Genomic DNA, 23,009 nt, shown 5'->3' with positions numbered 1-23,009 from the left:
TGTTCATGTATATGTATATCTAAATCAGATTAATGGTAATATGACCATAGAAACTCTTTATAATAAAACAAGAGAAAGTATTAGAACAGCTGCACTAAAAGGCAAAGGCAAAATAAAGAGGAAGGCAGTACCATGGTGGGACGATATCTGTAAAGAAGATGTGAGAAACCAATAGGACATTTAAACTAATGGAAATAACTCATGATTGTCAGTATATGATCCAGTACAAAAAGGCTCAGGAGGAGAACAATAAGGAAAAGGGACATTCTGGAGAAAGTTTTGTGACTCAATTGGTAACACGACTCCAGCAGGAGAAGTGTGGGAGATGATTAGAAAGATGAAAGGGGACAGAAGGGAGTGCAGTTATCCTTTGCTAACAAATGGAAATGAAATAGCAGTAACTAATAAAGAAAAAGTTGAATTAATGGCTAATACATTTGTTAAGGAACACAGTTCTTATCATTTGTCTAAGGAGGAAAGAAGAGGCAGAAAACGTGGAGGCCTTAAGGAAGAAGGAAAAGCTGCAGCTGGAATGACTGTGTCAGGAAAGCATGAAATATGCTATATAATGTTAAACACTTAGGTGCAGAAGGGTTGAATAAAATATTAGTACTGTATAATAAAGTGTGGGAGGAAGGTAGAATACCAGCGAGTTGGAAGGAGGCGGTCATTGTTCCCATAAGGAAGCCAATGAAAGATGCAAGCAAACCAACAAATTATAGACCAAAAGCTCTAACATCGCACATGTGTAAACTGATGGAATGAATGGTAAATAAAAGAGTAATGTGTTATTTAGAGAAACAGGATGTAATTGCAGGGTGTCAAAGTGGATTTAGGAAAGGAAGGAGTACTTTGAATCCAGTGGCATGTCTAGAGGATGAAGTAAGGAAAGCGCAAGTTAATAAAGAAACAGTAGCTGCAGTGTTCTTTGGTGTAGAAAAAGCGTATTATACGCTATAGTAGGATAGGCTTCTGATTAAGTTACATTAATGGGAGTTTTAGAAAAATTTGGACGATGGACCTATACTATTCTCAATTATGATAAATGACATTTTGGAAAATGTATCATTAGATCGTTATCTGCAGATGGCCGGGACATTGTGAAAAAGAGGGAGAGATGTGGGTCATGTAGTAAAATAAAATTGCAAGAAGGAACAAATCAAGTTGAAATGCGGAGAAAATGGAGATTTAAGTATTAAGTAATGTTCTTCACTAGAAAGAAGATTAGAAAAAAATACTCATTTGAAACTGTATGTAAATAATTTAGAGACAGTTAAGACATTTCTGTTTTTAAGAGTATATTTGACTCCAGATTATCATGGAGAGAACACATTAAAATATTGTGGATAAGTGTAAAAAGTTATAAATGTGATGAGATGCCTTGTAGGGTTAGACTGGGGAGCCAATATTGCATCCTTGAAATACATATATAGCTCTAATTAGATCAAGGTTAGATTATGGGAGTGTAGTTTATGGATCCGCATCAAAAACTGTACTTGGCGGGATTATATGTGATCCAGGACTGGCCCTCTTTATATTATACAGCAGTAAGAACTTCACCTGTGTGTGCCCCACAAGTTGAGACAGGAGAAATGCCACTGTGTTTATGCAGAAAACAGCTCCTAGCCAACTATTGGATGAATTTGAGAAGTCATGGAGATCAGCTAATTTAAAAAGTGCTACAGGCCTGCTGGGAAGGGGAACACCAACATCAAGTTTCGGCTGATCAGGAGATGCAGCAGCAAGAGATTGGGAGTATACCAACTGATATGGCCTATAATCCTTGTGTGGTTACTAGAAACTCTATTGGTAGATTTGGAATGTTATTTCAAATCAAGGCAAGAAATAAAAGTGCAGATTTAGTGAGTGAGTTTTATAATTATAGTGAATGTAAATATACAGACTATGTGCTGGTTTTCACAGGTGGATCGGAAGAGCCAATAACAGATAATACAAGTTCTGCAGTTGCAGTTACTAGCCACAAAGTTGAAATATGCAAATTCACTTCTCTTTTGTGTAGTTGCCATTTTGATGGCTTTAGAATGGGTTGAACAAATAAAACCAAACAAGGTGCTAGTCTGTAGTGACTCTGCTCTATCCACTATTAAGTCAGGTGCATCCAGTAATCTTCCTATTTGAAATTATGGCAATACACAATTAATAAAACAAGGTACCAAGGTCGCATTCATTTGGGTTCCTGCTCAAATGGGCATTATGGGTAACGAGAGAGTGGATAAACTAGCTAAACACTAGCCAAAGAAAACACAGGCACATGTATTAAACTTTAAAAAAGAAGGGGCATTGTATGGAAGAAAATCAATAAAGAGTGGCAACAGCACTGGGATCAGGAAATGAGGGGAGGGTATTGTGAGAAATAGGGGAGGAAACAGAAAAGAGGAGGTAATAATGACTAGATTAAGAATAGGACACAGTCACCTGAACGGCACATTTCACATTACAGGCAAGCATCCAACTGAACAGTCAGGTACCAGAAACTGTAGAACATGTGTGTTAGTTGCAGGAAATATATATCAGAGAGAAAGGTCATTAAGGAAGAAATGAAAATAAGGAGCAGGAGTGTGTTGGAAGTGGACAAGACAGACGATATTTGGTCAACTTCCTAAGGACAACAGGACTGATGGGGGAAATCCGACAAACCGGACACTGTAGGAGTTAACCAACTCCAGAAGATGGCAGTAATGCAACACTAAGGACGCCAGTTACCGTTGAAGAAGAAGAAGAAGCCTCGGCGGAAAGACGAGAGAGTAGGCGAGAATTGTTGTCGGTGTTTGTCAGTGTTAGGAGAAAGGAAAGAAGAAAAATACGTTTCTCCACATAACGCCTAGAATGACAGATAGGAAACCGTGTAAGGTGTGCAATTTCACACGACAACAATCATATGGGTTGGTAGTGCCCTCCTTAGATGAGCTGAAGGTAAAAGGTGAGTTGTCATGGACTGGCTTTGACTTGAAAACGTGTCTGAAGAGTGCCTGTATAATTGTAAGGCTTCTATTTTGATAAATAAAAAAACGGTGTATGATACAGATTGAGAGAAATCGGAAAATAAAGCGAAATCCAGTCTTAGGTAGTCGTATATGTTAGTTACTGTATTTAGCGGTCGTCTTCATTTGTATTGGTCTGTGTTTTGCTAAACGACAAGGGTGCTGCATGTGGAAGTGAAACACAAATGTGATGTATTATGATCTTCAGCACTGTTGTCCGCCGCTAACATTCCTGCCATTGTGAGCATTTGCTGCACAGTTTCAGCTTACCTATCTGTCGTTATCACGATCGAGCTGTATAAGAATTTTCATCGTGTTCAAACTTGCAGGAGCTAAACATGAAAAGTCAGGCAAGACCTCCCTCCTGTCCTGCTCATTCCTAGAATGCTAGTCACCAGGCGTTGCCCAGATCACTGCACCACGTCAAGGTCTCTGTCCAGTAAGTTAGAGTTGGGCTTACAGCTTTGTATTTTAGATATATAACAGTGGGGGTCTACTGGGACTTGTGTCATCGTTTTTTGAAAACCATCTACATCTCGGAAATATAGATGCATTTTTGATCTTGATCAAATCCTCTAACTGCAGATGACACAAAGGCTGGACTGTTGTCGTTTGAAAAACTTCCATTTTCACCTTCATATAACAACCAAATGTGTTGTTATAGGCATTAGGTATTAATAAATTATGAACCTTACGTTTTAAACGGTCTCAGACAGCATATACAGTACATAAATACAGTAAAATACAAAGGTAATGTAGGAGCTACCTAGATTACCTTCTGCTCTATTAAACCTGGTGGTGATTAAGTTGGAACTGTAATTGCACCAGGGGTTTAATTTGTATTTGGTTCATTGTCATTCTGCTCACCAGGATGCTTCACAATCCTAAGGTTAGGGAACAGCTGTGATGAAAGAGGAGGTGACAGCTTAAATGGATTGACTTGTTTGAAGTACATAAGTCATTGGTGTTTGCTTGAATCCGCTAATGATCAGGTGATGTGTGAGTTATTACTATATTTAGCTTATATACAATCTTGAGGCTGGTTGTCCTGATTGTTTTGCTGTGCAGTATGGCTAAAGATCTCTGAGGCACTCAAAATAAAGGATATTCACGTCAGATCTGTTAAGTCTGTCATTTCTCTGTTCTTCCAACAGGATGTGAGTTTCTCGGGTTCAGCCCCAGTGACCCGGTCACAGTGGTCCTAGAGGATGATGGGACGATAGTAGAGGATCAGGCCTACTTTTTGTGTTTACCCTCAAACACGAAGTTCATGCTGTTGCATGAAAAAGAGACATGGTCTCCAGTTCGCAGGAGTAAGCAGATTTACCTCTGTCTGTGATCTGTCTGCAATCTGGACTGATTCTTATAATTTTAACATGAAATGCACAGCCTTGTGTTTTTGTACTAATTTACTTTTCATTATAGTCGATGGTGGCACGGCCTGGATGGCCAGGGATTCTGTGATTTTGGAGACTGATACTGTGGACATGTCCAGTGCTGCAGCAGCCTGGTGGGACCTGGCTCAGCAGCTGAAGCAGGACCTTGCCAGCATCATCCTCATGTCTGAGGCAGACTTACAGGTACCAACATTATTCCACCATATATCACCAACAGTGTTTCCTGTCGTGCATATCCCAGCATGCAGTGGTGAGAAACAATAAGGAAATAGTACTACTTGAAAACCACTTTCCTCAGTTGTCACCATCAGCTTTTTAATTTCTGTCCTGTTAAAATGATAAGGTTGGTAATATTCAAGTTTTTTCATATTGTCAACAAATCCCATGGATAGCCACAAACTAACAATAAATGGATCCTAGTAACAAGTATTGTCTGTGTTGCCAAATTATTAGTCAATCTCGCATACACTGTCCTTAAATACTCACTAACGTGTTAATCCGCAGCTAAAAATAGTCTCCAACAAATGCACTATTCACTCCTGTTTGAGTAACATGTGCTAAAAACTACAGTGTCCAGCTGTTTTAGGAAACTACTGAGCCTTTTTAAAAAGCCATTTTTAAAGATTGATGTCACAGACAGGGTATGGAAGTCAGAAAGTCTTGAGGGACGGATTAACAAATTGTTGGTTTTAGTCTTTTCATGGGATTTGTTGACAATAAGAAAAACATATAGTAACACCAGCCTTATCCTTTAAAGCTAAATTATGCAACTTTTCTCTTATGGCAGGAAGCCTAATGACTTCACCTAATGACTTGTGCACTTTAAAACTTAATTCAGTGTGTTTTAGGCCACCACAGATTCTGAAAAAGCAAAAGGTGAACACAGACAATCTTCATTTAAAAAAAATAAATACAGTTTTTAAAAAGGTCTTACCTGCTTTACTTTTAGCTTCACTGTTCATTCTTTCTTTCTTTTTGTTCCATTATTGTATTGTATTATTGTAACTTTGAAGCACCACATGAACATATTGTCGTGTTTTAAAAGTTATAGTACTGTATATTATTGCTTTAAGTATAATTTGTGTTACCTGCTGTTCCAGACCTTAGTGGATGCCCCATGCCCTGAGCTAGCCTTTGCTCTGGGCTTCCAAGAGAAGAAGGCCGAGGATCTCCAGGAGACACTGCAGAGGGTTTTGGACCGACGAGAGGAGGAGAGGCAGTCCAAGGAGTTGCTCCAGCTCTACCTCAAAGCTGTGGACAAAGAGGAGAGACAGCAGGAAGAGCCAAACCAGCCCAACCAGGGAGGTACGGCTGTGTCATTATGTGGTGGTTTTCATTTTTTACAATTTGGAAGTAGTTGTCCTAAATAAAGATCTTGGACATTTCATTCTTTCCTTACCCTCTCAAGAGGTTTCATAGCTCATACTGTGGCTTTCTGACACAATATGAAATGCATATTGTGTCACAATGTGATAAGTTGATACTTCTTGGTTAAAAAGAAGTATCCTTTCACAGAAATACTAGTTCTTAAGAGAAATCAGCAGTAATTTTTTAGAGAAATGGTTACCTTTGGCTCTTTAAATCTATTACAGTGTCTTTTGAAGAGCTAAATAGTCTGTTAAATAGAAAGTCTCAAGCAGCCCTCAAGAGCCTGTTGATAATATAAAAAATGCTGTGCAATGTCTGGCATTGGTGTCTGGCTCTGAGTTTTGTTCTGATGATCTGTTTTTGTGATGATCTTTTTTCTTTGATTTGTTTTTAATCTTTATTGTATTGTTTTTTTTTTGGTTTATAATAACAATACAAAATTTATTTTTATATAGAATGTTTGCTGTAAAAACAATATAAATCTATCAGCCAGAGTCTCTCATATATCTTCCTCTATCCTAAAAAACACATATCTATCTGTGATCAATAAGCATACAACATCCAGCAAAATAACTTGTATTGTCGTATGATTGTGTACCCAAAAACTGCTTGTTCTGTGGACAAGGGACATCAGTGACAGTGAATAAATCAAACAGAAGGAATTCTATTTGAAACAATAGCTTTTTAAATAAAAAATGCATGTGATGAAAACAACTGCAGATATTATTTCTTAACATTATTTTTCTCATACAGTTCAGTGCCAACACTTACTGGTAAATGAGTAATCCGTCTATTCCCTCTGATGCCTTATAGTATTTAGATGGCTCATAAGAAAAGAGCTGTGCTTGTGCCTTTTGGTCACTAGGTGGAACCATTGTTGCTGCTGAATAATCCCACCGCTTGTGATGTATTATAACTATACTCTTTATACAACATTTTACCATTTTAATGTGTCAGGGGCTGGAGACGTGGATGTGCCAGACGGGATGGAGGTGGACTCTGCATCTGGATTCATATCCAGGACACTGATGGTCCTGAAAGGCAAAACAAGCCCAGAGACCAGACTCTCCACTGAGGACCTACAGGTAGTCCACTCACAGCACTGATACAGTCCGTCTCAAAACTTCTGCAGATGAAAATTTGACCTTTTATACATGTACTGTATATAATTGCAAATACCTCAGAGGACTCAGTCTTTCCTAGAGCTTCCTAAAAAGTTTATACAGTATATTTAGACAGACTTGAGCAACCAAGGTACATAATGTGGGGCCACTGTTCAACTGTCCATTACTTCATCATATTCTTATATCATTCTGACACAAGACTTATGCTGTAACATACCCTATCGAGTCCAAGAAGCAGCTGTAAAAATGATGAAGCAATTACGTAAAACTGCAAGCCCTGACACAACACATCCATATTTGACACAGTTCTGTTACATAATCCTAAGGGCATTTACTTTAGCTAAAATGCAAGTGTAAGATTGTGTGCACCCTCCTTTGCATACATAAGGAGAGCAAAATATTAGAAGCACCGTTCAGTCCAAAACACCAGCACCGCTCACTACAGCCTCAAAACAACTCTTCTCTGACATAGTGTCAACAATGATAGGGTTTAGTACAGGCTGTTTGATTGGATTGCATTAGTTTGTACATGTGTACCTAAAAATGATAAGTCAGTATAAAGTCTCACATGTTCACATTTCCAGTGTTTGAAATTAAGCCTCTTCCATGTGTCTTTAGATGGTAGTGACCAGAGGAGTGGAAGCTATGGAGCAGGTTCTCGGCTGGGACAGAACGAGGACGTCGGCGCTGCTGCAGGCCTGCAAAGCCGAGCTGACCAGACGTCTCCAGCAGGTTCAGGCTGTGCAGTCCATCAGGAGCAACACCCAGCTGAACAGTAGCCGGCAGTCCGGTGAGAAGAACGCAGAGGAGGGCGTAGATACGCCAGGCCAGGGCAGCAACTAGGCCGAGACTTCACCTGAGCAGAGACTGATAAGAATTCACACTACCTGCCTCAGGGTCAGTAGAATGGGATTCACCTTGTGTTGTTGATAATAGCCATAATGCTGGAATCCATTAATGTTAATGATGTTTGCATCATTTTGGTTAAACTTTCAAACCACTTGAATGCTTTTGCCTCAAGAGGAAGCAGAATGATTTGCACAAGTCATGTTTATCAAAGACATGCTGGCATTAACAACTGGCACCAACTTTCTATTGGCTCCTCATTTTGATGAGTGCCATGCTGTGATTAAACATATCCATGTGAAACTTAAATAGTTCGACATTTTGGGAAATACACTTATTCACTTTCTTGCTGAGAGTTAGATGAGAAGACTGATACCGCTCCTATAACTGTCTGCCAGCAGCCAGCTAGCTTAGCTTAGCATAAAGACTGGAAACAGGGAAACAGCTAGCCTGGCTCTGTGCGAAGGTAACAAATTCTGCCTACCAGCACCTTGTAAACTCACTAATTAACATCTTATATCTTCCTATAGTCTGCTGGTTGCCTGGCAACCTCACTGCAAGGACAAGACTCCAGGAAGTCACTGTTCTCTGCAAAGAAATAGTCCCGCACATAAACCCCTGTAAAACTGCAACTTGTTGTTTTTACACTTTGTTTTTTGTACGAGGATGTGGATGTGGATCCCTGTGTCTGTTGGAAATAATTTGCATGTGCTAACACTTAAATTACATGTACATCATGAGTAACATGGATCTTTTGGGAAGTTTAGAGTAGCAGTGTTTTCTTCTTTCAATCAGCTGGCAACCAGGCCAATCCTAATCCTTACAACTTGCTCCTGCTTGTTATCTTCCCCAGTGACTCCTGCAAAAAGAGACAAATGTTATGTTCCCACTACAGTTCCATAGTTTTTACCTTTCTGTTCGATCAGTTTTAAAGACAACCAGTAGACTCTTAATGTCAAGCAATTTCTAACTTGTCAACCAAATATATTTGAATAAAAGCTAACTTTGCATGAGTAAACACATTTATTTGAATGGGGTACCCAGACTAATTTATCATTCTAACAATAAAGAGTCAGACAAGATAAGATCTAAATAACTTCATACATGCAAGCCTCACTGAACACATGTGACATTACGGGTAAGAATGACATAGCTTCATCTTTGAGTTACGCAGAACCAATATTTCTGGATGAAAGCTCATTTAAGACCATCAGTTATATACTATTATTGAAGTTATGTATCAGTCTAGTGGCTGTGTGGTGTAAGACGGTGTGTATAATGTGCACGTCTTGTGTGACTCATAGGTCATGTAGAAGATAGCTTTTGTCATGCCTGTCGTCTCATCATCTGTCTCATGAACAATGAACACAAATGGTGGTGGATTTGAATTAGCTGAAGAATCAACTATTTGTCTTGTGGAGAGATTGAAATTTCGTTACTGGCTTGTACTTTAGTATTAGATACAGGGAAAGTCTGGCATTCATAAATTAATAAATCTCCTATTCACTCAATTAAATTTTATTTATATAGCGCCTATTCATAACAGAAGTTATCTCATTGCACTTTTCCTATAGAGCAGGTCTAGACCGTACTCTTTATAATATTATTTACAGAGACCCAACAAATCCCAACTCAGTATTGTGTCTATGTACGGCACAAAGGTTAAGCCTCAGTTTGTCACGTGGTTTCACCAACACCTGTCACTTTGCTCTTTATAACCCTTTAAGAAGTGGAAGTAAGATGCGTGAGTTCCCCAACACATTCACAATTTTGTATTTAATTTAAACATGTACGACAAATGTTACAAAGGTAGGTTGTATATGACTATACAGTATGTTATTTAAGGTGCCTTTTATAAACATGTTGAATGGTGGTAGGAGGGATTTTCTAAAATAAACCAGCCCTCAAACTTTGGACAGTGCTGTTGTCCCACATTTTTTTAATTCATAAATATGAAATGCATGTAGAATTATGCACTGACAGACACTATTCTGTATTCTGGAGACTCTGACTTTCTCTGAAGACTTAGTCAAAAGTTGAGCTTTGTGTAGTGAGATACCCTAAAATACTGATTAATAAATGCTTTTCCATAGTCAGAAACATTATAAAAAATAACCAAAAAACATTGCATTTTTTAACACAGTGAACCTTCTTTATATGTCTCTAGCATATTCGCTTTAAGCCTTTTGGCTGCATGTTGCTACTAGATATTTTCCAACAGTTGGTTAGTGGATTTCATGGTGTGCGTGATTCCTGTGGAATTGGCTCCAACCAGGCTGAACAGTTGAAAGTGAGTGTCCTATGGGAGCAGTCGATTCTGTTATCATGTGTCACAGTTTTGGGGGGATTATCCATCCATCCATCCATTAGCTATCTATAACCGCTTTTCCTTTGCAGGGCCGCGGGAGGGCTGGAGCCGATCCCAGCTGACATTGGGTGAGAGGCGGGGTACACCCTGGACAGGTCGCCAGTTCATCACAGGGCTGACACAGAGACAAACAACCATTCATGCTCATATTCACACCTACAGGCATTTTAGAGTCACCAATTAACCTATTAACCTGCATGTCTTTGGACTGTGCGAGGAAGCCCACGCAGACACGGGGGAGAACATGCAAACTCCACACAGAAAGGTCCCACCCCCTTGGTGGATTAGATTATGAGTTAACAGTGCTCAGATAACAACTGCATGTTTGCTCTGTAAGCACTCACTTGCCCTGAGGACTGTCTGCGCATGCTGGAAACAAACCTTTCAGAGAACACATGTCCACCTAAGACATTATGATTCTGTTGGGTTGCAAATGCCAAGGTGATGTAAGGGTCAGTACGTACCTTGCCTTGCTAAGTTGTGGTGGCCTTCAAAGTACGTAGCAGCAAAACAGTTCAGTCAAAGTTAAAATAATAAGGGTTTTTTTAAAAGTCAGAAGTTAACAGAAAAGTGGTGTTGGCCTATTTGCAAGTAACGAGAAGGGGGGAAAAAATCACTTGAGCAACAGAAACAGTAAAAAATAAATCAACTGAAGTGCGTTTCTTTCTCACATTCAGACGTGCCCTTTTGCCACACTTGTGGGGCACAGATAAAGGAAATGTTAGTAAGTGAATGCAAAAGTGTCAAATGAGAGGCAATTTCATGGGAGTGAAGAACCCTATAATGACTGTTTTGATAGAGGAGTAGAGCTGGGATTGCTGAGAACAAGCTGCATAATGTATGAACGTTAAACGACTAGCATTCACCGCTTCTTAGACCAGACTGACTGACTTCCAGAATACTTTATGGAATTAATTTATTATTTCTGCCAGAGCATTAAAATGTGTTTCTGTCTTTAGCTAGAAAAGAGCATTTGTTTGCATTCAGCCACAGTACTTTGAGGAATACTTTTTTTTAATTTTATTCAAATGCTTGTCTGATCACAAATGGCTTCAGGTTCTATGTTATGGTCACAAATCATTTAGAGTATTTTAATGAACAATTCTTTTTTTTTTTAAATGTCTAAATTAATAAGTCAAAGTGTCTTTTGAGTCTTTGAGTCGTCCTTTATTCGCATGAAACAAAACAATAAAACACCAAATACAAAAGTGTTTAATAAAGAGGATTGTGCTGCTGAGATTATAGTAGCATCTCACCAAACAAAGAAATACAACTATGATAATTAGATTAGAAATTAGATACAATCGATGACTTTTCTTGAAATTTGCAGAGTATCTTTGTAGGACCAATGTCACAATCTCATACGTATCAAAAAGATAATGCTTATGCTAGGCTCATGGTCAAACACAATATCCAAGCTGCATCACAAAAATTATGGTTGTGTTAAGTTGCCACAATGTAAATTCATTTAGCATATAACAACACATACAATGTTCATGTCAACAAGCATTCAGTCTTAAGTTAAAGTAAGGGATTCAGCCTTGGTACTGGTGTACTTGATCTTCCATCCCTTGTTTTTCCCACTGGCGTCGGATCTGAACACAACATGTACTTGGTAACTTCCTGTGTCAGTGCGACCTGGTGGCATTGATCCACAGAAGGGTCCATACTCTTGCCCAGCGGTTGAAATCTTGCAAAAGGGGAACATCAGTTAAGAAACAGAGATGTTGATTCTCTAAATGCCTGACTGATTTATGTCCAACCAAACTTAAATATGCAGGAAACGGCAGTATATCACCCAGGGGAGGACAAGGCAGTAACAAACTGCCTCCACAAGCATGAGGACGAATACATTGCTTATTTATCTTCCTGTGTGTGTTATGTTCCGAAGTCACATGACTAACCTTCAACATATCATATGGACAGGGGACATCTGGGTGTCCCTCTATGTCAAAGGGTTCCAGAAAGTCCAGGATTATTCTGTAGCCCTCCGGCAGACGGATGGTGTGGTCACACTGACTCATGGGTGGGTAGGGACTCGGGTAGCCCGGACTGGTCAGTACCCCCGACAGTGAGGTCAACACCTGGCTGTGGCATGGCACTGTATGGAAGACTCACACACTCATTAAAATCCCACTTAACCATGGGTGTTTTGAGGCATGTTTTATATATTTTGTCCAGTCCTCAGTGTTCGAAGCCCTTGTATGTTAATACTGATGAAAAGGTCTCATGATCTACCTGCAACTGCTTTATGGATTATAAATTACTGGCCATGAAAAGCTTTTTTGATTAGAAGAAAATTATTTTTCCATGTCAATTAAGACATTTCCTGGCATCATAAATGATGGGATTCATTTAGGTTTGCATTATTGCCCCGGCAAGTGTGCAGATGTTGTTACAGACAAAAACAAATGAGTATTGCAAAGAGGCTGAGTTGCTGTAATTCATATAATTAGTACAATCTGTAGGCAGATAATCATTTTTGCCTATTCATTGCATGATTTGTTTTGTCACCCTTTTTCCTCTGGCAAAGAATAATAATTTAAGGCACATCAACTGGCAATTGTGATTAATTACCTAGTGTCAGTACACTATTAGTGCCGCACACAGGTATCAATTTTTAATGCCATTTTGAAGTTGCTTTTCCCCTAGGAATCGACAGTAATTAACCCTGCCTTACACCAGCTGGCAGAGATCAACTACTTTATGCATCAGTATGCCTTTTCAGCCTGAAATTAGTTAGCACAGGCCAGCTACGATGTGGAATGCAATCTAGAACAACTATTTGAAGATTTGTTCTGCAGTACTGTGAAATATTGAGAACATTTTGAAAGACAAATGGCTTTTTCTTCCAATAATTAGGGGTAGTTACAAGTTTCCAACCCAGCAAAAATCTGAAATTAGCAACATTTTGTATTATTTGATTACATCATCAACAAATGCTGTGGAATTAAAATATGTTGAAGCCAAATACATCAAACAGAAGTTAATGTGCACTAATGGAATGCTTTGCTTTATTGCCATCAATATCTACTGTGTCTGGTAGTGAGGAGCTGAGCAGTAGTGTATTTAGCTTGAGAAACACCATATACCCTATTTACAGAGATCAATATACAATCCAACGCCGTGTGCCAAGCCCTTAACACTGCACCTCACTATACAGCTTTTGACTCACTTTGATTGAGCTCAGATGAACATGCCTCTTGAGCTTTAGTCTGCATGGCTCTTACCTGTGCAGGATCTTTTGTTGTCATGGAGAAGGTATCCTTGTCTGCACGTGCAGTAGTATCCACCGATGTAATTGTGGCAAAAATGATCACACACTCTCTCCCCATCTATCTTGGATAGACACTCGTTGATGTCTGTTAGACACAGAAAGGTTAAAGAATGAAACACAACACAATAAATATGTATTTTTCCATCCATGAACATACTTTAAATGGATAAAGTGGAATTGTCTTAATAGGAATGTCTTGTAAATCCTAAATGTGCCCAAACTCAGTCAGATAATGTATTATGGACTACTCTTTTACTTTGCATCTTTCTTGAGTGCGTCACCACAGCTTTTACATGTTAAGCAGACACACGGTGTGATTACGCCGCCAAAAATGTATCTGCCTTCTGGCAACAAATGTCACTATTCTGCATCACCTTCTGAGGTGTAAAATGCTTGGAAGCCGGTGAATCGGCCCTCGTTAGAGTAGTCACTCCTAAAGACCACTGACATGAGTTTCCCAGCTGACAGGATGACGGTGTTCCTCGGGGTGCTTTCATAGTTCTTCTCTTCCTCACCGCAGAACCGCAAGGTTTCATTCCCCTCTGCCAAAACCTGGTTTGACAAGGTCAGAGGCCTTTTTGTTAGCAAGCTACAGACTCCAGCACAGATAATGGGAGTCAGAGTTTCTCCAACATGTAGGGCCTACCTGAATGTAGTCATATTCACACTGGTTTGAGGGTTCCATACTGAAGTGGCTGAAGTAGAGTTTGACCCTGTGGCCATCTGGGACAGTGATGTTCCACACTATGTGCTGGTTGTCAGGGTATGGCTGGGGGAAGTTGGGGGAGATGAAGCTGCCATATAACCCTGTCAGTTCCACGCTCAGCGAAACATGGAGGAGGGAAAACAGGACAAATACACAGCACCCACTGGGCAAAATTAGGTTTGATGGCAGCAGTTTCAATGATTATTTTGCACAATTAAATGCTAACTGACACTCACCAGGTCATGTTGGCTTAACAGTCCCCAGATATTTTGCGTGTTTTGGAATGGTTCACTCTCAGTGATCCGAGGGTAAATGAACCTGGCTGGCCGGCCGACATTTAGGTAAACAAAGTGAGACACATGATCAGTTTGTCATCATTCCCCTCCTCCCCCAGTCACAGAAATCTATAAAACTGATGAATGTCAGAATAATTACTCATTTTGATTCTGTTAAACTCTTTTTCTCACTGTTTTATCATCTCAGATCAGCTTTTACAAGTGGGAAATGATTAGATGAATATGACACTAACTACTATTTTCTTATAATTCATAAAGGAACACTGATGATCACAAAACACCATTTAGAACCCTTTTCTATAATTTTTGTCACCTTTAATTGGTAAAAGTTATTGAGTTTAATTTTAAAATTAAAAAGGTTTAAACATTAAAAATCTTTAATTAAAATATATTTATAAAAATGGAGATCACCTGCCACCTGTACCACACTTAAGTACCCTGTGAAACTTGATTAGACAGTGATGCTGATCAGACAAGACTCATTATGTCAGACCCCACTCTCTTGATTGCTGAGCAGTAAAGCCGTTGAATAAAAGCCTCAGAAATACATGTACCAGTCAGAGCCCTTTTGTTTGCACCTCAACAAAAGGGGTCAGGAGGTAGAGTGAGTCTTCCACTAAACACAGGGTTGGTGGTTCAGTCCCTGGCTCCTCCTGTCCACATGTCAAATTGTCCTTGGGCAAGACACTTAACCCCAGATTGCATGGCAGGTCTGTCGCTATCGGTGTGTGTGAATGAGAGCAAATTGTAAAGCGCTTTGGTAGAAAAGTGCTATAAAAGTGCAGTCCATTTACCATAATAACTGTATCAGGTACGGAAACAGGCAGTGGTATATCAACAACAGTTCCCCAGTGAATAAAACCAGATTGCATCATGTTTTTCAGTTTTTACATATCTGTGTCTGCCCTGTGCCAAATGCTTTAAGGTCAGACTTCATTGTAAAGGCTTTTATAATGACGGAATTCATGCTGTGTGTTTTGATGGAATACGGATATTGATGTAATTCAGAAGTGACGGGGCCTTTCAACCAGCAACAGCTGTACGATAAGTAAGCTTGTAATAACCAAGCCCCATTTTCCCTAATACTAAACCACTAATGGATAGTATTTGAAGTGAATTATAATAATTATCCACATAACCATCAATGTTAATTTCCCGTTGCAAATGACCTGTCTGGTGGTACTCTTTTTAAACGGTGCCATAACATTTTCCTGTTTGTGAGCTGGTGGGGTGTTAAGCCTCAGTTGAGTCTGTACTGATGGCCGATGTTCTCCTTTTAGATAACATCCAGCTGCAACTCAGGCTTTGATGCTCCACTATGATGCACTAACAGAAAGGACGCCCTCTGACACTAAACAAAACATTCCTGGAAAGTCTATCTTCATCATAAATGAACCATTAATAATGATTTTGGCATTTATGCTCTATGCGTCATTCAGACTAAGGGTCTCATTTCCATTGCCTCTGGGAGTATAAATTAATTTCAGGCCCATGGGCCTTTAGTTCCAGAGAACTCGGTGAGATCATAAAGGTGAGAATACAGAGAGATCCTGGGCTTTTTCCACTTAGGTGTACCCTCCAAGGAGCAGCATCACCCCTCAAAATACTTTAAACTTATTGACAAACTCTTTCTTTTTGTCTCAAGTGCATTTTGCACAATTGCTTTAAAGGCATCTCACCCAGTCTTACTCTTTGGTACAGAGAGATCTTCTTTAAACTCCCTCAAAACCACTGCTGTTTTACAAAGGGAATGACAGACTGTTCTAACCTTTTGGCCACGTTTCTTAGACTTACTGTACCTGCTCCTTATATATTTTACGTATACATTTGTGCAAGGACATTATTGTGGGATGAACCCTGCAGCCTTGATCGTCTCACTCTCTTCTCTTGTCCCACAGACGTTGGGAGGACATACAAGATCTTAGATTTGGTAGTAAAGGGGACAATATACCCTATAACATACCCAAACTGGGTCGCTGAGTAGCTTGTAGATGCTCTGCACGGTGTCTTCAGTGGGGCGGTCCTTGTCCGTGTGGATTCATAAGAGTCTGGTTAACCATGATTGATTCAAAGGTCACTGCTGGTAGATCTGGCGTCTGCTGGCAGGTGGCTGATGATAGACGGGTTATTGATCGCCCATTACTGTAGGTCAAAGCCTCCAGTGGCGAGGAGATTGCGAAGCTTCACCAGCAGAGCTTTAGCCTCCCATTCTGAACAGAAACTCTGCAGACAGTTGTCCACGCAAAATGACTTTTCCACTGACTCACTAACATCTTCTCCTGGTTGGCTGTGATGACAAACGTGGTTCTGCGGTGCATATGTCGCAGCCTCAAGAATGCTGTCATCCTCAATGTCCTGTCTGGAGCTTGTGACAACCTTGGTGCTGCGATAGGGAAGTACGTCAAGCTGCCAAAGCTTCTCCACATGGTGATGCCCTACGTAGAGAGTCTCCTCAATTGTATTTGCAAGACAAGAACTAGCGGTGGTGTCTTTGTCTGGTGGTGTAACCTTTGTTGGTGTCTTGTCTTTCTCTGGCACCTTGTCCTTGACATTGGGCAGGATTAAGAGATGTCTGCAGCTGCATGTCTTGCAGGTTGTCTTCAGTATGCATTTTGCAGCCTGATGACTGATGGCTGGGGGTGGATCTGGGGCAGGTTAGGTGAGAAAAGCTGGGTCAGGGCAGAATTTTATGGATTTATTTATTTTTCCTCCTTTTTTAAGCTCTTTTCTCTTTCTCCCCTTCCTTGCTTTCTTTGCTCTTTGCTTTAGGCCACCACCAGACCCATAAGAGGTGGCTGGCCTGTTGCAGGTCAGATCCCCTTTAGAACAGCCCCCACCCCTACGGGAGGGGTCTGTTCAACTGGGTCTGAGGAGCAGCTTTAGATTTGGAGTGGGGCTTGGCAGTGCTCAGGTCCTCTGACTCCAAGCTGTCCCAAACTAGTCCAGTCCCCTGATCCCCCCAGTCATCAGGGTCCAGTCCAAGGTGGTGCCATCTTTTTATAGTTTGGATGAAGGGATGGATAAAACATAATAGAATAAAACATAGAATAGCACATAACAAAATATTATTATTAAATTAGTATGCACACTAGTTAATACAAATAAATTTATAAACAATAATGATAAATAGAAAGAAGAGAGAACCAGTAGGTGAATAGAGTGGGTTGTTGAATGAGGGGGTTCGGTATAGTTGTCAGATAATTTGACATTTTAATTACTAATAGAAACATATACATATACAAATATATAACATACAAATAGCTTCCCCGCAAACACAACAGCAACAAACACCTTCTTAAAACTCTATATGAACTGCCTCTTAAACTGCAGAAACAGTCCAACTCCCCTGCTCACTGAACACCTGCTTGTTACTATCTCATAGAGCTACCAGAATGGTGAAGTTCATATCAGGGAATCTAGGAGCTTTTTCCACATGTGATTTTGAGGTATGATGGATCATAAATGGACCAACAAAATCCTGTTTTCTAATCACAAAATTATCTCTTTAAGACAATTCGGCGATAGCTTTCTGGTTACCCAAAATATAGTTTGTAACAAAAGACTGAAAAGTGCGTTAAAAGCAATCACTGCAAATGTTGTCAAGTAGAATTATCCTTGCTGAAAGCAGTGTTTTAAGTTTTTTCTTAGCTGAGGGTAACTCTACTTTCTAAATCTCATTGCAGTGATTGGCACTGAAATGCCATTGATGTAGTAATTACAGATTGCAAAACAGCCAATCCTTTATGATGTACTGCTTGTTTGTTTTCTAGACTGGACACAAAAGATTGTTTGGTGGGTCAAGGACTGTTATCTGCGCTGCAGCCTGTTCTGTTTGGTTGTGTTTTCTGTATTTGCAGCCTGTTTTCTAAATGCTACTTCAAATTGATGAAGATGTTTTCTTAATTTGCTTGTGTTTTGTCTATTTGCATGTGTTTTCTTAAGTTGCAGTGTGTTGAGCTCTCAGGGGCACCATAAATATCCCTCTAAAATGCCTACAGCGACTGACACCAGCACCTTTTCCATTGCATGCTCTTTGTAGCTGCTCACCCTAAGGTCATACCTTAGGGTGTGAGAAACCTTTCCTTTTATCGTTGCTAGATGTGGACTGGAGGCAGTATTTAATAATACGGATGAAAATTTTAGGGAGAATAGCACAATTAACACATTAAAGCTCAAATTTGAAGTCTGAATGCTTGGCAGCAGTGAAATATTTGACGTGCTTGAAGCAATATTATAGCATACCAAAATGGAAAATTAAAAAAACTAAAAAAAAGACACACTATATCAAAAATGAAATACAAGGAATCAAACACCAGAAGAGAATAATATTTCTGTAATAAGTCCCTGTGGACTGACAGAAGTGATGATGTCATCTAAAGACAAAACCTGGAGCTGCTCCATAGACAGTGAATAATGGAACAACTGCTGACACCATGACAGCAGCCATGTGGTTTTACTGGTATATGATGACATTTTCTGATTCACAGCCGGAAGCCCTTCATTCAAATAAAACTCACTTGGATGAGACCTGTTCACTAATTCATTGTCAAAGAACTGACTTCAAAGATTGTCACCAGATGATGCCATCAATTCAAGTCTCAATGCTCTGATTTCCAGCAATATAGGAAAGTTTTCTATCATGGATATCTGCTTTTCCATCCAAAATAATAATGTGGATGGGTTTTCCCTTTAAAAAAGTTTGTTACCCAGAGAAGATTACTTGCAGAACTGGAATGCATTAAAATATCCTTAACTGCCAGTTTGTTTGTTAGTTTTAACTTGATCAAATAAAACTTTTGATGCAACATCGAGGAATTTGCTTTTGCACCTGCAACAGCCAGAAAAGCAACTCTAAATCCCATCCAAAGCACAAACATTCATTATAAAGGTTTCAGGATACATATGAATATTGGGGCAAGTCTTGTACATGTGCGTCATGAACAAAGCACATTTGCAAGACGTGCATGTTTGTGCATGCACTGTGGATAATTTGCTCACACACAGAGCTGAACATGCACTCAAAAAATGTGCAGAGACACAAGGCACAGGCCATTTTGATTTCAGCATGATTAAATCTTGAAAGCCAATGTGCGCAAGACAGACACTGTCCTCACAGCACTGCTTCAGCTGCTTGCTGTACCATGCAGTAATGAAGTGCTTCCTCAAAGGAAGTCAGCCAGTCATTAAATAAAGAATAGGCCACCTGAGATCAGTTGAAAAGACGAGAGGACAGTGACTGTTTTTATCTGGAGAGTCAACAAAAGGCAGAGATGGAGATGAAGGGAGAGAGAGCTTCAAATCAATTTCATATCACATACTGGAAAGACGCAAATAGAGGAAAGTTTCTTTCATTTGTTCTCATTTTGCACAATTTACACATCTCTCTGAACAGTTAGAAACAAATTATACTCCCAGACATGCTAGTACACTTTGTGAGTGTATTTACCCTCACTATGACATCTCTCTGCCATCTTCATCCTCACTCCCATCCTCTTTCTCCTTTCCACCGGCTGCCATCACAGCAGTCTCAACCACCCACATGCTGTTAACTGTAATTAAGGACTTGAATAAGTGGGGATGTGTCATTGGAGCTGAACACCGAGGAACAATGCAGAGTTAATCCACTGTAATTTGCTCATCCACTGTAGTTATGCAGAAACGATGGAGTTTAGGCTTCACTACCTGCTGCAAATAACAGACGGTTTAAAAGCAAAGATGTCTGTTAGTATCAGATACTCATTCACTCATTTGTCAGTGTCTGATTTCAAGTCAGTTAGATCAACAAACTTCAACACAGAAATGTAAAATGTTGCTGGCAGGAACATTTAATTCACAGAATAGAGAAAACAGGTTTCAGATGTTGTTGCTTCTGGCTGTTCTGGGGACTCACCCTGTTATTGCCTTGACTTGAGCCTTCAGGCCAGATATTACTGAGCTAAAGAAACAGAATTCATTGAATGTCGTCAATATATATTAACATTTCTCTTTGTTCTGCAGGGAGCAGCAGGTTCAGTTTAATGTTTCCATTAACATTGCCATTGTTCTTGCTCATTGTGCGTGGGTGCAGAGAATACATTAAATGGCATAAAACAAAAATACACCTGGAAATGTCTCATAGTGATTTCTTGCTAAAACTCACGTCAAGTTTCTGCATGTTTTTTGGCCACCAAGAGCTTTCTTTAGGGGTGGTTTCAGAGAAAATTACATAAGTAAAAATGTAACTTTAAGAATGTACGAACCTACAAATGAATGCAAAAAATAAATGCTGTTGGTGCTGTGCTGTCATCTAGGTGGGCATAATCAATGCTCAAAGAGAATACCCAAGGGAAATATCAGGCCAAATGATGTGACAAAATGATATTCAATTTGAAAAACATGAGGGTTTTTGATAAATGAAAACTGCCAACCTTTACAAATATTAAATCTTAACGAAGTCAGAGGTTAGAGGTTGTTCTGCTTGTACCAGAAGAGTGCAGAACAGGATGGACTGACCAAAGCTTCTTCTACTTGATTAATTTTGTGGATGAGGAAAGATGATTTAAATGATTTAAATGATTTAGATGATTTAAATGATTTAAATCATCGATTTAAATCTGACTTCGATATTAAACAATTAAACAAGTTCAATTTTTTGTTCTAAAAAATTGTTCCCTTTGGCTTAGTTACTTTTTTGTCATATAAACTGAATTGTTCAACTGACTATGAAAATTGTATTTACAAAATACACTCTGACTTTCTAGTTATTTTCGTGGTTCTAAGAACGTAACATGACAAAATGAATAGCTCGATCTGCTTACTGATGGTGGTGTATGCTGGGGAATGCTGCAGATTTCGTTAAGTACTTTTTAGTAAACGTGGTTGATTTTGTTGAAGTTATTGTATGGAATGGAATGTATTTGCTGTAAAACAAAGTAGATCAACTCAAACAAATTTCACAGACATATTGTCTTAATACGTTATTAATGAATTAATGAATAAATATGGAGGGGGGGGTATGTTTAAGGTTGACAGACTACAGCTTTTAAAACTTTAATCAATTATCATAAAAATCCTTTGAAACATGTTAACAAGGGTTGTATTGTGTCACTCAAGGATCATTGCAATGACTGCAGAGTTTTACCAGAGCCTTGGTGCATTTACTACAAAGTGTCCCAAATGCTAAATCCACATATTCAGTGTATAATTTATTGCTCACCCTGGTTCCCAGCATCCCCTGATGCTAATGATCAAGAATGGCTCCTGATGAATTGATGTTGAGCCTTTTTGTGCTGGTTTTCATTCCTGACGTCAGGCCCATTACTCTTTCAATTTGCCCCGGCATGGCTCTTTTTCACAGATAACAAATATGGTCATTTCCTTGCTAATTCCAACAGGCCTCAGCTTTAGCAATTCTGTGGACTGCCATAAGGCAGTAAAGCATTCAGTGACGTTAGTACGAACAGACAATGATGAGAAATAGCACACAGGTGCTGCTCTCGCCCCTGAATCCGTTCCTTCATTATGGTGCCTCAACGCCACCACGCTTTTTCCCTTATTATGTTTCAACAGCCCTCTTTTACAAAACTCCTGAATTACAATTTAAGGCCAAGAGACAACTTTTAACTTAAAAAAACAAACAAACAAACAAAAAAAACACTTGCTCACCCAATATGGGACTTTCACAAGTCAGAAAATACCTAATAAAGAAAAAATGACTCACCTCTATTAAGTTCTTGGTGAACCTGCAAGTGATCATTAGTGAACATTTCTTATTAAAAAAAACCCCCGAAATCATCATGAACATACCCATATCTGATATGAAATAATATAATAGTGCTGACAGGCCATGACTCAATAATTCCAGTAGGGATATTAATGGGGGTTGTTTCTTGTATAATTGATTAAACATTTTCTGGTCTGTTAGGCTTGAGAAAAATGATGGTCAGCCTGAACATTAAACATGGATTTCCAATATGAGTAATGGCACGACTCTCGTTGGTAGCAGCGAGTACTTCACATGCCATTAATAAACGAAAACCATCACTGTCACCCATAATGCTGTGGTAACATTTAGGATCTCATTGGCTCACATCAAGTTTTTCTTTTGTCTCTGCATCGCAGCCAGACCATTTAACACAAGGGGATTTCATGTTGTTAGTGCAACTGCAATCAGGTGTATTGCCATCCCACAAGGGCCCAATTGTCCTGAAAACAGCCATAAGCAGCACTACATACTGGGAGAAAAAAACATTACTTGAGATCCTCATCTGCTGCTGTGGCAACAAATCTATTACAGGTTCAAAGGCTGAGCCAAACAAGGACAGTTCTGGTACAGGAGTGTCACCCTTGTGATTAGAGACCTATATTGTACATATCATACAGGACACTGCAGTACTTAAACAAGATAGTCAATATTATCTTGTGGCGCTTTCCTCCCTCCCTGCAGTCCTATTCTTCTAATGACACTATCATCATGAGTGGTTCCTGGTCATGAGTCTGATGCTCAGTGTAAAAGCCAAACTAATGAACTGCAGCGATAACTCTCATCGCTTTATCATGATGGGTCACGATTACTCTGATAGAAGTTTAGTGACTATAATATAACACTCAGCAATAGAAACTTATAGATAGAGGCTATATGACTGT

The 23,009-nt window shown here is 39.5% G+C and overlaps 2 protein-coding genes across 3 annotated transcripts; one reads left to right on the top strand and one right to left on the bottom strand.

Moving 5' to 3' along the window:
- The first annotated feature begins 2,666 nt into the window (after positions 1-2,666).
- dffa (DNA fragmentation factor, alpha polypeptide) lies at positions 2,667-11,256 on the top strand. Of its 2 annotated transcripts, none has more exons than XM_044211455.1 (7): positions 2,667-2,941; positions 4,157-4,315; positions 4,428-4,582; positions 5,500-5,704; positions 6,725-6,852; positions 7,510-7,681; positions 10,135-11,256. In XM_044211455.1, exons 1-7 carry the CDS (start codon positions 2,848-2,850, stop codon positions 10,287-10,289), a joined length of 1,068 nt encoding a protein of 355 aa, XP_044067390.1. In that variant the 5' UTR covers positions 2,667-2,847; the 3' UTR covers positions 10,290-11,256. The 2 variants fall into 2 exon arrangements, 1 of the variants encoding a protein (XP_044067390.1); XR_006379571.1 differs by having other exon boundaries at positions 2,682-2,941; positions 7,510-7,788; positions 10,135-10,272.
- masp2 (MBL associated serine protease 2) lies at positions 11,251-14,449 on the bottom strand. The gene is made up of 6 exons (XM_044211456.1): positions 14,325-14,449; positions 14,029-14,251; positions 13,757-13,934; positions 13,336-13,467; positions 12,010-12,206; positions 11,251-11,795 (listed from the first exon to the last, which is right to left on the bottom strand). Exons 1-6 carry the CDS (start codon positions 14,330-14,332, stop codon positions 11,622-11,624), a joined length of 912 nt encoding a protein of 303 aa, XP_044067391.1. The 5' UTR covers positions 14,333-14,449; the 3' UTR covers positions 11,251-11,621.
- Positions 14,450-23,009: the final 8,560 nt, after the last annotated feature.

Source organism: Siniperca chuatsi, linkage group LG10 (genome assembly GCF_020085105.1).
Source record: "Siniperca chuatsi isolate FFG_IHB_CAS linkage group LG10, ASM2008510v1, whole genome shotgun sequence".
Lineage (NCBI taxonomy): Eukaryota > Metazoa > Chordata > Actinopteri > Centrarchiformes > Sinipercidae > Siniperca > Siniperca chuatsi.
This window is presented reverse-complemented; position numbering and strand designations above follow the sequence as displayed.